The following is a 15,511-nucleotide window of genomic DNA, read 5'->3' on the forward strand; positions in this document are numbered from 1 at the left end:
ATTTACAATGTTCATAACTCTTTTAACATCTCATCACAACCTTAACAAAGCAAACACATCTCTCTTTAAAACGTTTTATCAATTGTTGTTACCCGCAGCAACGCGCGGGCAAAAATTCTAGTTGCTTACTAAAGAGTACTTCAAACAAATATTTTAAAATGGTAAAAATGTAGGGTTAATGTAGGAATGACAATTTTTTAACCAACCCGATCCCCTCAGGTCCCACGCTTAGGTTACATCTAGGGGTAGGCATTAGTCAATGCATCGAGATCTCAGTGCGGTTTTCTTATTGGTTTGACATTGTTGATGAGTCAAAATTTGGAATAATAATCGAGTTTTGAAATCCTTACCAATCGTGATCGGTATATCAAAAAATTGGTTGATTTTGACAAAAACACCGCCAAAAAGTAATAAAGATGAAAGCAAGAGACATGAAAGAGGTTGAGGCTTCGACACCAAAATAGACATAGGAGAACTATAAGTAGAGAAAATATAAAAAGTTGAAAACTATAAAAGTTTTTGAGAGAGAAAAAGAGAGAGAGGCACAAATATGAAAATGTGATAGAGTTGTAAGGTTTACCTTAAGGGATGCTCCACATGAGAAGACAAGTTTTTTTGAAAAAAAAAATTTTGATCGATTCAGTTTGGTTAAATCACGGTTTGAAATGTTTAAACTAGTGACTGTACCAGTTTAAGCTGGTTATAGGTCAATTTAAGTATCGAAACTTAAAAAGAAAAAAATGTACCAAACATAACAAATCGATTTGTTTTGGCCAATTTTATGATGGAACATGTCCATTTGTAGTTGCTTTTTGATGAGTAACAAAGTAAGTTTGAAAATATCAAAAAACTTTAAAATGATAGAAATTTTTAAGTTTTTTTACACTTAGCTCGATTTCACTTCATTACTAAATAAAAATTGTATTAATTTACCACCTAAATTAAAAATTTGTTGCAATATACCTTCTGACCCTCATCTCGTCTTAACTTCCACTAAAAGAAAACCACATGTCGTGCATGTGACTCCCGTTTAAGGGATATTTTAGTCTTTTTCTGCAACTCCCTTTCTCTCTCCCTATTTATGAAAATAGCTACAAAAATCATTGAACCCAAAGGGTGCTGGCGACTTCTTCGGCCTATGATCCGGATTTGGAGACCCGCGAAGTCGTCGACACCCCTTAGGTTTGGTGATTTTTGCTGCCATGTTATGTTTTTGTTACTTTGTTTTGTTCTTTTAGTTTTATAACATCTCTCTTTCTTTCTCTCTCTCATTGTCCTTGCACTTTTTTTTTTTTTTTTTTCTAACAATAGAAAATTTTAAAAAACTAAAACATCCTTATTTTTAATAGAAGTTTAGACATAACGAGCTCGATATGGTACATTATAACAAATTTTTAATTTAGATAATAAATTACAAAATCTTTTTAGGTGGTAAAGTGATCGAACCTAAAGTTTATGTGAATAAAGTGTAAAGAAAACCAATTTTTTAGAAAAAAAAAATGGAGTTTAAAGTTGCAGAATATGCAAAATTTCTTATTTAACTAAACTATTAAGCGTGACGGAAGTTGAATTACCAACGACCTTGTTAAAGCAATTAAGTTAAGCAAAAAGTTGAAAAAAGAAAATAAGAGAGACAATAAGAGAAAAGTATAAAGAGAGATGAGTAAAACTTTCATGTAACGAATAAATATATATTTATTCTTTCTATTTATCACATCACATAATTTAACACGTAAATACGTAATTAGTAAGATAAACACGTATATCGTTATCGGTATATCGGTATATGTAAATTTTTCTCCCTCTAAAGAGGGGAGGGGTGTGGATGCTCCGGTTGGGTGACTAGGCTGTTACTTGTTTTTGTAAGGGTAAAAATGGAAAGTTCGGGGAAATAAGTTTTTTGCGGGTATGTTGAGCAAATAGAGTGTCATGCACTTAAAGCCCTGTAATTAAACCAGCAGAAGCAGGATAGAGGAAAATGCACGGAAAGGCTAAACCGGTAATCAGATGGCAGCCTCCAAAGCTAAGAGCTTGAGAACTATCTTTCGGTCAGCCGCCAAATCCAGAGCCTCCTCCATCACCACACGATTAACCTCACCCGCCGACGACACAACTCTCAAACTCTTTGTCTCCTCCCTCGACCCCTCCAAAGCCAAGTCTGAGTCCAAGAGGCCGCCCTCCATTGTCACCGCTTCTCCTCTTACGCTCCCCAGCTTGAAGTTGGACGCGACCTCGGATTCCGGTACGACTTTTAATCCTTGTTTGGTTTCTCAGAAAAGAGTGGCAAAAGGAAATGAAAGGAGAGGGAAAATTTGATGCTGGGTCTTTGATATTGTGTTGTTTTAGTTTGTGGGCAATGAATAACTTGCCCAAAAGTCAACTAAATGGTCATGTTAGGATGGGTCTTCCCTTCTCTCTTTTATTAAAGAAAAAGATTATTTTTTTTCTTTTGTTTTATCACTATTCAAAGAGGGTGGTTTCAGTAGAACTTAGTAATGTTAGCATTTGCTGATTTTTTTTCTTCTCTTTCGTATTTGAATCATGCAGACGATTCGACAAATGAACTGCCCGGGACCATATTATCGATACTGCGTACCAGTGGTACGTGTTTGACAATTTATTGTGAGAATCAAAATAGTGAAGCATTTCATGTTCGTCTTGGTTGCTAAGAAAACATAGGAAATAATAGCGAATCACCATATTCCCAATATTACTTTAGCTTGCTGAGCTTAAAAATTTCGTACTGTTGTTTTGTTTCCCCTTTTAAGAAAGTGAGAAATTTTAAGAAGTCATTACTTTGATTTATGTATTGATACAATGCGTTTAGTTGCATTTAAATAATAAGAAAGTAGAAAAATTTCCTGATCAATGATTTTCATATAAAGTTCACGGGGAACTTGGACTCTGATTGGAAAGAGGGAAATTTCAATTTGTCAGGTATCGTCCCGTTGATTGATTAGCATTTAATAATTTCCTACAGGTTCTGTCACCTTGTAGTAACGAATCTATATTCTATAGTAGCTTGACCATTTAACGCATATACTGAAGAATGCACATTAACTTACGTGCCATGGCCATTTTCCTTTTTCCCTAAACGGTTTGATTTTCTTGTGGATGGATCGCTGTAGCTGTGAGTTCTTTCATTTTTTCAGGTGATACTTCAGCTAGTTCTCCTGATCTCCAGGGAACCGAAGATTGGACAAACACTTTGGAAAAGGTATTGGACTTACCATGGTTTCCAGATGTGTCAAATAGTACGTTCTCATCGCGTCGCAAAGAAGTAACTCGTGAAAGGAAGCAAAAGTGGGTTTTCAAAAGCACTCAGGTTGATCGTTTTGATCGGTTAGTTAACATGTGTGCCACTCATATAGGGACAGAAACCACTATTCGTGTGTTTGATAAATTGGGACGAGAAAGTGGTGTGAAAGAATATAATGCGGTGATAAAAATATGTATAGAGAGGGCTAAGAGAAGTGTTGACGAAGAGGAAGGATTAGAACATTTTTACAAGGCTTTTCAAATTTTTAAATCAATGAAGGAACAGGGTTTTCAGCTGGAAGAGGAAACATATGGTCAATTTCTTGTATATCTAATTGACATAGGTATGGTAGAAGAATTTCACTTTTTCTGTGGAATTATCAAAGCTGAAAACCCTAGTTTAGTTTCAAAATTAGGATACTACGAGATGCTGTTATGGATCAGAGTCAATAATGAAGAAAAGATTCAAGAGCTCTGTAATTACATTGTAAGTGGTGATGGAGGAAACAAGTCCATTTTACAAGGTAAGTGTTGCCACTTTTCTGGCTATCTATTATGTTTAACTTGGTTCAAGTTTAAAAATTGAGGTATTGTACTTGATAGGCTTATTATAATTATGTAGACAGCTGAAGTTTTTGTGAAACATTATAATTATTACTGGTCAAGTATTGTTGCAGTTCTCTTTGACTTCACTTGCCATCTAGGATGCTTTATGGTTAATTAGAAATGGATGGTTGTACCAAAACAAGTATGGGATTCAGATTTCTCCTTTTCACCGTCTTTGTTGTCACAACTGGTAAATTGGGTCTCTCTTTTCAAACAGCATTGTTGGAGTATGGTTATTTATGTGGTCGAGATCTATGGTGCCGGCAATCTTTAATGTATCTCTCAGAGGGCTGGATATATGAGCTACAGTTTTTGAGTGACTCTCAAGTGCTTGCATTCAACAGTTCAAAACAGTTAAAAACAATTTAATATAAGCCTTATACAAGTAGTTAGACTCCATCCAGTTATGGAATTACATTAAGAACTCATAAACTGTCGTTCATTTGAGCTGCACACATATCTCTATCGTAATTTTTTAGTACTTACTTTTGGACAAATTCTAGCATGTGGAGGTGCTTACTGATTAAAGAGAATGTAAAATGATCTCAAAATCTCAAATATAATATTCTTTAAAACTCAAACGATGTGAAGAGTTTTTAATTCATGTGAATGACTTTATTAGTTTTTGGATTGATTAATTGCAAAAAAGAAACAATCTATATGCCCAAAAAAAAAATATATATCTATATGCCAATACCAGTTTCAAACTCAATATGGAGTCAGATAAAATCTCTATGGATGACATGGTTGCAATTAATGTTATTTTCTTGAGTGATGTCTGGCATTTAGCTTATCAAATGTGTCCACCATGGATATTTAGTGCATATAATAATTAGGATGTTGTGAAAATGGATACTGGCCTTTTCTGCCCTTCAGGGTGTTTTTTGACAAAGACACAGCTCTTGCATTTGACATCACTGGAAACCTTACTACATTGTACTCATGTTGCAGAGAATTATTTGTTAGCACTCTGTGAAAGTGACCGGAAGAAGGAGATTTTGCAGCTGTTGAACATTGTGGACATAACAAAATTCTCATCAATGGATTATGTGGCTTGCATTTTTAGATGCTTAGGAAGGCTACTATTGGAGGCTTTTGCAGAGAAGTTCCTTTTGACATTTAAAGCATGTGGTATGTTCATGATAATTATATTTTCCTGACTGGTGGACAGTGATATTTGTTTTTCAATTTCAATCCTTTCATAATGAAAATACAAGTGGTAACTGATTTTACTTTAGGAAGGAAAAAAAATAAAAATAAAACAAAAGGATTGAGTGTTCCATTGGTTCTTTAATACTTGTGCACTGGAAATGCTTATAGACGTCATTATTTTGATAAATTGCAGACTGTGCAGCAGAGGATATTACAAACTTCATCTATAGTTATGTTGCTGGCATTCCAAATTTAGCGGTGAGGAACTTCTCATGAATGCTGCTGGTAATTTCCTCGAGTAGGCACTTCTGCTTCTCAAGAACTTTGCTTCTCTGTAAAAGCTCTGTGCATTTTTTTTTTCTTTTATAAAAAATTTGGCACTTAATTTTTTTTCTTTGCATTAGATTTTGGTTTGTAATTGTAGCAACGCTTTCAACGGCAAAGGAGAAGGAGTTGAGGACTGGTTTTCTTAAGTGTAGCTAGGAGTTGCTTAATAGACCACTGCCGGCTATAGGTTGGGTTTAATTTTATCTATAGACATTGGTGGTTTTGTATTCCATACAGAATTGAAAAAAAAAAAAAAATTAAAAAATAAACTCATAATTGTAGAAACTTAATCAATAATTTATGTAAGAACTCAGTAGTTTTTAGATAGCCCCTTGTAGGGCAGATAAGAGTTTTGATAGTTTATTTCTTCATTGTTCAGTTGCACTCAGATTATGGAAAAAGTTGTTTGGGGTGTCAAGATTGAGTTGGGTGATTCTAACTTCATGTGCATCTTTATTCAACGGGGGATATTGTGCTTTTGGTGGAGGGGAACAGGTGAAAGTGTTATGGAGTTTCTGTTTAATGGCCTTTTTTTTTTGGGTGAAGAGGGGGGTAGGTTTCTTGTGGGTTAGAATGCATGTGTGGGCTTTGGTTTCTAAAGAATCTAGAGAAATACCATTCTTCCTCATTTATGCAGATTGGGGGCTGCAGTTTCTTGAGATGGTGTATCCTTGTGTTATGTATATACTATGTTAGTACTGAGTAAGTATGTTTTGTACTTTCAGTGAACTACTTGTCCACAGCTACTATACTATTTTTAATTAATGACAAATAAGATTGTTTCGTTTCTTACTTAAAAACGAAGGCAGCCCCTGCTAGAGTTGGTGTGTCGTAGGCAGGACAGATTTAGAAACCTACCTACAAATTACCATCGCATATGGTGGTGGGCTGTAGGGTTTAAAAACTTATGATTTGAAGGATTATGATTGTAAAGGAGGTTTAAGTTCTGTAGATTAAGTTATGGTTTAAAAGATTAAGAAAATATAGGGTAACAGACAAATAGGGTAAAAGATTAAGTTCTGCAAAGTGGATTCTAAAATCAGAAAACTGGTTGCTTGAAATTCGGATGGTAGGCTGGGAGCTAGCTTGAGGTTTTGTAGCTGTTTTGAAGAGCTTTTAGGGGGATAAAGGTTTGAGTTTAGGTTTTGATTGGGTAAGCAAGGGGAAATGATTGGATCTGGAAAGAGGTAAGGTAAGATATTAAAGAAACTTGATTTGCTCTCTGCAATGAACAGTAATGTTTGAACAGTTTACAGTAAAAGAAAAATGGAGAGAAAGACACAATAGGCAACCATGCCTTCAATATCCAAGACTCATTGTTCTATGTATCAACTTCTAGTAATAGGACCTTTGAAGGCATTTTATGGACACTTGAAGTTACCATTATTGTAATAGGACTTTGGAAAAGGACCGCTAAAGAAAATGCCCACATAATTTTTTGTTACCAGGCTCTCAATTATGACCCAGGCCCAACAACGAAAGAGATTACCAAAATTCTTAAGTCTTAACAAACTTGAAAAAGAATGCCAAATATAATGTACAATAAATATTCAAGACTCAACAAACTACCACTGAAATTTGTTTCTAGATCAAAATGTCGTCCTTGAACTTGTGGCTCTTGTAGATCTAGTCTCTGGTTGCTGAAAAGGATATTATTTTTCTAATTAATCAAGGGCTATTGCTTGAATGTGAACTCTATTTTGGAATACTGATTCTTGGATGATAATTACATGCAATCAGTTTCTATCTTGTCTGTTAATAACTGCATAAGGAACTTTAATGTAATTGAAAAGTATTGAGTGATTAGATGCCTTTTTTTGTGTGATCGGTTAATTCACAAATGTTGTTTTATTCATTGCTTGATGTTTCTCATTAGAGTGGTATGTTTACACTATTATTATTGCGTGTTGAAGGTTGAAGATGTCATTTCAAAATTTAAAAACTTGCACAAGAAACTGGAGGTGAAGCTTTCATCTGCATCTTATGCGAAGCTTATCATGCACTGTTGTGATTCACTTAAGGTATGGTTGATCTGTTGACTACAAAGATAGAACAATAAATTGAGTTCCAAACTTGCTCCTTCTAGATTTTGTATATGTTGCAGATAAAATCTCTTTGATTTCTAGTTTATGTCAATAAGTTGTCTGTTCTGTTTCTTAAAATCATTCCTTTGTTTGAAGATTGCTTTAACATTGGTTATTTGTCCGTTTATGTCAATATAGGTGCATGTGGCTCTTGAAATAGTTGACGAGATGTGTAAACTGGGTTTGACCTTGCCGATGGAGGCACTACACTCCATTTTACATGCTAGTGATGAGAGCTGTGATTTTAATCTGGTATGCTGCGTTATTCTATATTTTTTTTCTCCACTTATATAAGGTGAGTGCTGCCTATGATTATGGTGGGCAAAAGATGTTAGAAATTTACATAGTTAGAAGGGAGAGAGCCCAGCCAGGTGATATTTGAAGAAGTTTTGACATCATGTACAGAGGAGAGTCCAGTATGAAAGTGGTTGACTGAATATTTGTTAAAGTCATGACATTGACATATGTTTAACTCACAATATAGACAATCTCCAAATGAAAATTTTGATTATAACAAAAGAAGCATGGTACATCAAATATGCGTATGTCCCCAAAAAAGAGCACAACAAGATTGAGAAGATAATGGCAATGTTTTTTTTTTTTTTTTTTTTTTTTTTTTTTTTTTTTTTTCTTTTCTTTTCTGGTGAGAATCGGAATGGCAATGATTCATAACCATCAGAACTGAAGATTTCCCATTTATGATGCTTTTGTTGTCCCACTGTTTGTTTCTGGCTGTCTTTGGTGGTTGGCTATTGTTTGTAGTATTTCCAGGTCGAGTCCTGACTGAAATTTTAATCATCTTTTATGCATTTTTGTGCATGCTATTGATTTTTGCATTATTAATCCTCAAAGTTAGGAACTTCTATTTTATCAACCATATATCATTGTTCTGATATCTTTTCCCCATCTTACCAGGTTCGCCAAATCTATTCACTGATTTGCCGTCACAAATTAAATCCAAATAAAGAAACTTTCAGGATTATGATAAGTTTGTGTGTGAAAATGAAAGATGTAAGTTTTTACTTGGTTCCTCCATGGTTTTCATCTGTGCATACATGCATGTCTAAGTTTTCCTTTTCTGTTGCTCTCTACCAAATATTTATATTTTGACAATCTTGTAATATGGAAGTTGAACTTGAACCATACCACAATATTATATTCTGTGTCCATTGCAGTATGAGGGTGCATATAGCATGCTGAGTGATTTGGAGAAAATGAACGTGAATCCCACAACTAGCATGTACAATGCTATAATGGCGGGATATTTCCGAGAGGTATTGTTCTTGGTTGTATGAGATTGTTTTTATGTTCTTTTACTTGGTGCACATACTTTATGTGTTCTTGCTTTCTTCCAGCTTTATATATATCCTTGCTATCTTCAAATTATCAAACTAAATATGCTTCTTACGTTCATATATTGTCTTCTTTTGCATCTTATTATGATTTTCTTCTTGCTTATAGTTTTGGATAACGAACGAATTAATGATTGTTTAAGCTTTCATTAATGGTGGGTTCTGTTTCTAGTTATCCATGAATTTTTTGGTTGACACTTTTTATCCTGAATGCTTTGCAGAGGAACATTTATGGTGGGTTGAGAGTTCTCAGACAAATGAAAGAAGCAGATGTAAAACCAGATTCCCATACTTTCAGCTATCTAATAAGCCAGTGCGACTCGGAGGAGGATATTAACAAGGTAACCTGAAATTTATGTTCCAGCCAAAGTTCCGTGTCTGTCTGTCGTCATATTATACAAAGTTCAATCTAGATGTTTTTTGGTTTCCACACAATTCACTAATATTTTATGAGTGTGATTTAAATGATGCTGATCTGGATATCTGCTTGTAGTATTATGAAGAACTGAAGTGTTCTGGAACTCAAGTTACCAAGCAAGTTTTCATGGCACTTATAAATGGATATGCAACTTGTGGACAGTTTGAAAAGGCAAAACAGGTATTTGTGCGTGCAGCAACTTGGCTGTACCAAGGCCAGAGTAGACAATACTTTCTGTAATCTGTAATTTAGTTTTGGACCTTTCAACAATAACAGCATATGATTGAAGAACTTATGTTCTAGGTTATCAGTGAATATGACTTTGCTACGTCAGTTTGTTTTTATGCCTCTAGGTTATCATTCTCCTTACTACTTAATTGTTTTTAACTTTTCAATTGTATTTAGCCTACCAGAACTATGACTCAACAAGTCTACAGTAGAAGCTTTACGTTTCTTATTTTGTAATAATTTCTGAAACTGTCGTTGGATATATTCAAGTTTGCAAAAGTGTATGCTGTTCTATAAATACATATTGTTTCTGGTGATCTTTCTGATATTTTTTTTATCGTAGGTACTCTTAGATAAAAGGATTCCAACTAAGAACTTGAATGAAATTAAAAGCGTGCTTGTCCAAGCCCTTGCGTCACATGGGCAATTTCTCGATGCCTTTAATATATATGAGAAGATGAAGCAAGCTGAATGCAGTTTGGAGCCGAAAGCTGTTATAAGTCTTATTGTGAGTTCTTAAATTAATGCTTGAATTCTTGGCCTTGTAAAAACATCTAACATTTTTTTGATCATCTCTTAGGAGCACCTTCAATCTGATGAAGAATTAAGCAGAGTACTCCCTCTACTTGAGGAAATAGATGATCCAGACTATTGGGTTGATGGTTGCTTGAGAACTATCTTACATTGTCTTCGATACAAGCATTTAAGGTCTGTTCCTACAACAGTTAGTTTGAGAATATAAATCCCACATCAGTTATTCTAAGCTTTGCCTGTCAATATATTAAATCTTAGACCTTTCCACCTGTTACCAATTGGTTTTGGTTGGATGCTCCGACTTTTATAATTTTCATCTGTTTGATTATTTTTAATAACACGTAGTTGCTTATGTCTCTTTCTATTATTGATTTAGACCTGCCGTCAACTTACTCAAGCAACTCAGGGATAAATTCTGTACTGACGAATTGGCTCTAGAAGTAATTTTTGATCAGGTTTATTCTTCTCTTGCATTTGACTTGTGAAAGAACATCTTATTTCCGAAGCAGCATTCCATTGTATTTGGTTAAATTATATCTATTTCCATTTTGGATCTATGAATATCTTTCCTTTTTTTTTTTTTGGTCTTCTTTTGGTAATTTTGCAGGCTTTCCTTTTCCCATACTGATTGTTTTAATTTGTATATCACATCTGTTTTCAAGTCTGATACAAGATACCCCTTGCAGTATGTTCCAAACTAACAAAACCCACTGTGGCTTTGCTGTCACAAATCTGTAGGTCTTTTGCCTAGTCGCAGAATTAGACTCTACATATTTGCAGTTGGGCCTGGACTTGCTTCATGCTATAAAAAATGAGCTTGGCCTCACCCCTTCACGAAAATGTCTTGATTTTCTGCTCCACGCTTGTGTTAATGCCAAAGATCTGCAAAGTAGCTTATTAATTTGGAAAGAGTATGAAGCTGCTGGCCTACCTTACAACACCTTGAGTTACCTAAGGTGAATAATGCTGCTGCTTGTGGAAATGTTTTTTCTTTTTCTCTTTTGTTTAGCTCTTGCTTGAAAACCTTGTTTACCAAGGATCAGAAATGATTTTGTTAACCTTTGGTTTTCAATCTTGGAATGCTTGCAGGATGTATCAGGCCCTTTTGGCTGCAGGGGACCATCAGGCTGCTCGCCGTTTGCTTAGTGAAATTCCGACAGATGATCCCCATGTTCGCTATATCATCCAAGCATGTAAAATGACTTACTCGGAGGAAAAGAAGAAGAAGAAGAAGAAGAAGAAGAAAAAGTAATAAAACGACTTACTTAGAGCAACCCTCAAATTAGTATAATGAATTACAGATGGAACCTTTGTTTACCCCTTTGAGAAATATGTCACCCTGTAACGGTAGTAGTCCCATATGTCCAACTTGTATGGAATGTTAATTCTATATATTCAATTCACTTGTATGCAAATTTTTCTTTTTGTTTGTTTTTCCCAATTTTGTTTCGGTGGATACAAGCAGCAAACCTAAACTGCAAGCTAAGGAAGGTTGCTCCCGCACCAGTCTGCGAGATGCTGGTTACAATATCTCTGTGCTTCCTTGAACAGGCATAGATGGTTGGCTTCCGGGGCTTTACGACATGTCCAGGGTTTCCTTCTTTAAAGAGTGTCTAATGCATGACCACGAGGACCATGCTGAAGCATTATGTTTTGCATCCTTACGGCCCAACCTCTCATTTGCAGTGAGAAATGTGTTTGCTTTGTTGGTGTCTGTTTCTATAACATGAGCAGTGCAGATTATTTTATTTGAAAGAAGATTTAAACCTAGAATTTCTACTCTGTCCATCTCATGCCACTTAACTTAAGCTCGACGGGCAACAGATCAAACATCACAAATTAGTGAATATATTTTCATTTTTCCGAATTGCAGACAAATTAGAAGAAACCCATTTGCCAAAACTCAAATGTACAATTCAAAGCATTTATCCTTTTCAGAGCTCACCCCTTTGAACCAAAAAATTGTGAATAAGAAAATAGATCCTCCATTGTTACATTGCTACATTAGCTTTCAAAAAGACAGAGCAACAAGTATAGCTTGCCTGCACCTTGCCTTAGCCTGCTCAAGCCTCTCACTCAGAGTCTCTTCCTTCACTGCAGCCTTGACCATAACCATGTCCATGTCCATCAACCTCAACACCCTAAACAATTCAGTGACCATTCTGTCTTCCACTTTACCTTCATCTCTCAACACTTGAGCTTCCTCTCTTGCCCTCTCAGCCACAATCTCTGCAGCCTTTAACAGCAATTCCATGGAACCAAATTCTCTTCCCATTAAGTCCTCCAACTTCTCCAAGAAGTCAGCTATGACATACCCTTTTGGCTTTTCTAGCTGAATCTCTTTGGTCCTCTTCCAGCCAATCTCAAAGTTGCGTGGCTCGGGCTTTACAAGGCCGGTTTTCGACTTCCTATCCCGGGTGATTTCGGATTTCCTTCGTTTTTCGATAGGGAAAGTCTCTGCACTGGTGGTGGTTTCAGAGTTTGGGCTTGGGAAGTCAGGTTGAGTAGAGTCTGAACTAGTGCATGTGGTGATGGGGAAGTGTTTTTTAGGTGGTTTGTGGATGGAAAACTGTCGTGGGTTTGTGGTGGTTTGACATGGGAGGAGATGGTTTAGTGGGTGAGGGTTATGATGTGAGAGGAACTGTGGGAATATGGAAGCCATGACTGGACTTCGGAGGTGGAACCAAACTCATAGAACGAGGATAAGCCTATTTGTCCCTATTAGGCTGTCATTTTGTATTTGGAACAGTTTGTATGAAGTGATCAGGTGTTTTGCATTCACTGCAGTCACCCAATTTAATCCTAATAGGATCCTCTTACGTTTAAAATGACTTATTTTGAGTTAATAGTTAAGCGAGTTTACTGTTGAGAATTTATATTGAAAAGATATAAGCAAAAAATCAATTATGAAATATTTTTATTTTTCATTATTCCAATTTTGTGTATTAAAACCTTGCTGGATTAAGAAAACTAGAAGAGTAGAAGAGAGGAGAGAGAGAAAAGAATGGTAGCCACTAGCCAGGCTGATTACCAAGTGAGCAATGAAGGAAGCATGAATAAAAAAACAAAATTGTTAGACCAAAAAAACAAAAGTTATTTTGTACATTTATCATGCACCTACTATGGGTCCTCAATTACCACCCATAAAAAAAGGTTTATTTACTATTTCACTTCCTGAAAAGTAAATTCTAATCTAACTTCACTCCCTAAGATTTATTTTATATCACATTATTTCTTGAAATTAATTTATGTGTTCCACTTTGTCCTCTTCTAATGGTTAATATTGATGAATTTGACAGAACCGAATTAGTGGGACACAAAATATAACATTAAGGGGTAACGTGAGATAAAAACAAACGAATGAGGTGAGAATTCGAAATAGGCAAACCAAATAATAAGCCTTAAAACTTTGATATTTTTAAAAATTAAAATAAAATTCAAAATTCAATAAAAATTACAAAAAAGAAAAAAAAAAAAAAAAAGACAAAGGTGATACACAGTATAGTACAAAAAAGCATGTATAATTACATAATAATTTACAATTCTAAATCTTATTTCTTGCGAAACAAACGGGGCTTAACATTAATACTTATACAGCCCAAAGAGCAGGGACACAAACAAGCAAAGCCCAAGCTAAAAGTGGAACAGAAAACCAAACGAAACAAGACATGAGAAAACATTTATTGTTACTTAAAAGTAGTTTAACACAGAGATTTCAGAAAAAGCATCAACTGAAGGAGCTGAACCCTAGCTGCCCAGCAGCTTCTTCCCAGTTTTGTAAGTAACATAGGCATCGACAGTTGCACATTCAATCTGTTGAGGATTAAGAGATTTTGCAGCCCAATCAAACCATATGACAGCCATAGGCCTCGGATCAAGCCCAAGTCCCAAAACTTGACGTGCCAGGTCCCTTGGTCCATAAGCAACAAGCTGAGGCTGCCCAAGAACATTGGCTGCCAACTCACTCAGCTCCACCACGTTCCTAACTTGGATTCCGTAATTCTCTTTGAGCTTCATAAGATCATGTTTCATCTGAACCCCAACAAAGATGATGTCCTTCATCATAAAAAAAAGTTTGAGGGATGGAGAAAGAGGAGGCCCCCCTGACATGGGGTTGGGGTCTAATCTTATAAGGACACAGCCAATACAAGAGAAGAGTTTTATGAGAACTATCCGAGCTTCAACTTCGCCATCCATGTCTACCAAGGACCATTCTGTGTCGAACCCAACAACCATATCTTTGTCATCACGGATGTTCTGGGTTATGAGGAAGAGGCACATGTGGATTGAGTCGTGATTCGATACAATCTCGGTCACTACCTTGGTGCCATCGCTCATCACATTGCTGACTCCTTGTAATGCTTGCCCGATTACGAAAGATGGATGCAAAGATGGATCAAAAAATGAATATATCCATTAAGTGTGCTAGCTGTATGATCCATCTTTCAGAGATATTCATTTTTTGATCCATCTTTGCATCCATCTTCACTGTCAGAGACAATTAATGGATGCAAAGATGGATCAAAAAATGAATATATCCATTAAGTATTTCAAACCCTGAAAGGGTTGGACTGCTTAAACCAAATGGTAAAGGGAAAGACTCCACTACATTTAAAATCTAAAGTGAAGGCAAAGACTACTTGTTTGTCTTGTTGTGGTGCCCTCTCTTTGGTTGTAAAATTCATTATGGATTACTTTAGATTTCTGTACGTCTTTTGACGTTTTGTTTTTCCATGTCTTTTTGACTAGTCCAACTCTTTTGTTTCCCAAGCCTATTAAAGGGAAAATACTTAGATTTTGACTTGTTAGAGCATTTCCAACATATATACTCTAGCAAATTCACTCTTTAAATTGTAATTTGCTGACTTATGTGGCAATTTGAAGAGTAAAATTTGCTACTTGAATTTTTTGTTCTCCAAAAACTCTTCTAACTTTAATTATTTGTATTTTTTCTATGCACTAATTATTTTTTCGAAATTAAATTATTCAAAAAAAAAGAAAGAAAGTTTAATTCGATCATTCAACTTAAAATTTATTATTATAGGAGAGGGAATGAAAATTTTATATGAATTATAAAGAAAATTTAATGTCATTAATATTTGAAGAGAGGAGAGATGATCCTAGATTTGAAGAGAGAAAAATTGGGTTTTAAGTTGAAAATTTATTTTGAAAAATCTCTTGGAGCCCAAAATAATGTTCTCTCTCTTCAAAAAAATGAAGAATTCTGTATTTTAAGAGTCTATTAGAGATGCTCTTAGAACCTCTATGTACATTCTTAATCATTATTTAATCCACTAATCACATCATTGAAAAGAGAGACAAATTGGAGAAAATTAAGAATTTGGATCCTCTACTTATTTTTACTTGATTTTTATTATTTAAATGTGGGAAGTAAAAGATGAAATGGATTCACATGTAATACTTTTTGGGATAAGTATGGTAACATCTATATATTATATTTTTAATAATGGAATCTATATTATACAATTAAGATTGAAATAAACGAGAATATGTAAGAACAATAAAGAATCTAAATTTGAAAAGTAAACTCC

The 15,511-nt window shown here is 35.1% G+C and overlaps 2 protein-coding genes across 2 annotated transcripts; one reads left to right on the forward strand and one right to left on the reverse strand.

Moving 5' to 3' along the window:
• Positions 1–1,938: 1,938 nt before the first annotated feature.
• LOC147298212 (Tetratricopeptide repeat (TPR)-like superfamily protein) lies at positions 1,939–11,374 on the forward strand. Its single transcript, XM_086246488.1, has 16 exons — positions 1,939–2,242; positions 2,548–2,601; positions 3,153–3,782; positions 4,816–4,995; positions 5,210–5,274; positions 7,257–7,364; positions 7,566–7,679; positions 8,343–8,438; positions 8,603–8,701; positions 9,001–9,120; positions 9,273–9,377; positions 9,769–9,933; positions 10,006–10,133; positions 10,336–10,414; positions 10,698–10,915; positions 11,049–11,374. The coding sequence occupies exons 1-16, from the start codon at positions 2,008–2,010 to the stop codon at positions 11,209–11,211; spliced, it is 2,559 nt and encodes an 852-aa protein (XP_086102614.1). The 5' UTR covers positions 1,939–2,007; the 3' UTR covers positions 11,212–11,374.
• Positions 11,375–11,778: 404 nt separating this feature from the next.
• CRR41 (potassium/sodium hyperpolarization-activated cyclic nucleotide-gated channel protein) lies at positions 11,779–12,680 on the reverse strand. Its single transcript, XM_086246500.1, has one exon. The coding sequence runs from the start codon at positions 12,619–12,621 to the stop codon at positions 11,971–11,973; it is 651 nt and encodes a 216-aa protein (XP_086102626.1). The 5' UTR covers positions 12,622–12,680; the 3' UTR covers positions 11,779–11,970.
• Positions 12,681–15,511: the final 2,831 nt, after the last annotated feature.

The sequence above is a fragment of the Dryas octopetala genome, chromosome 1 (genome assembly GCF_963921425.1).
Source record: "Dryas octopetala chromosome 1, drDryOcto1.1, whole genome shotgun sequence".
NCBI lineage: Eukaryota > Viridiplantae > Streptophyta > Magnoliopsida > Rosales > Rosaceae > Dryas > Dryas octopetala.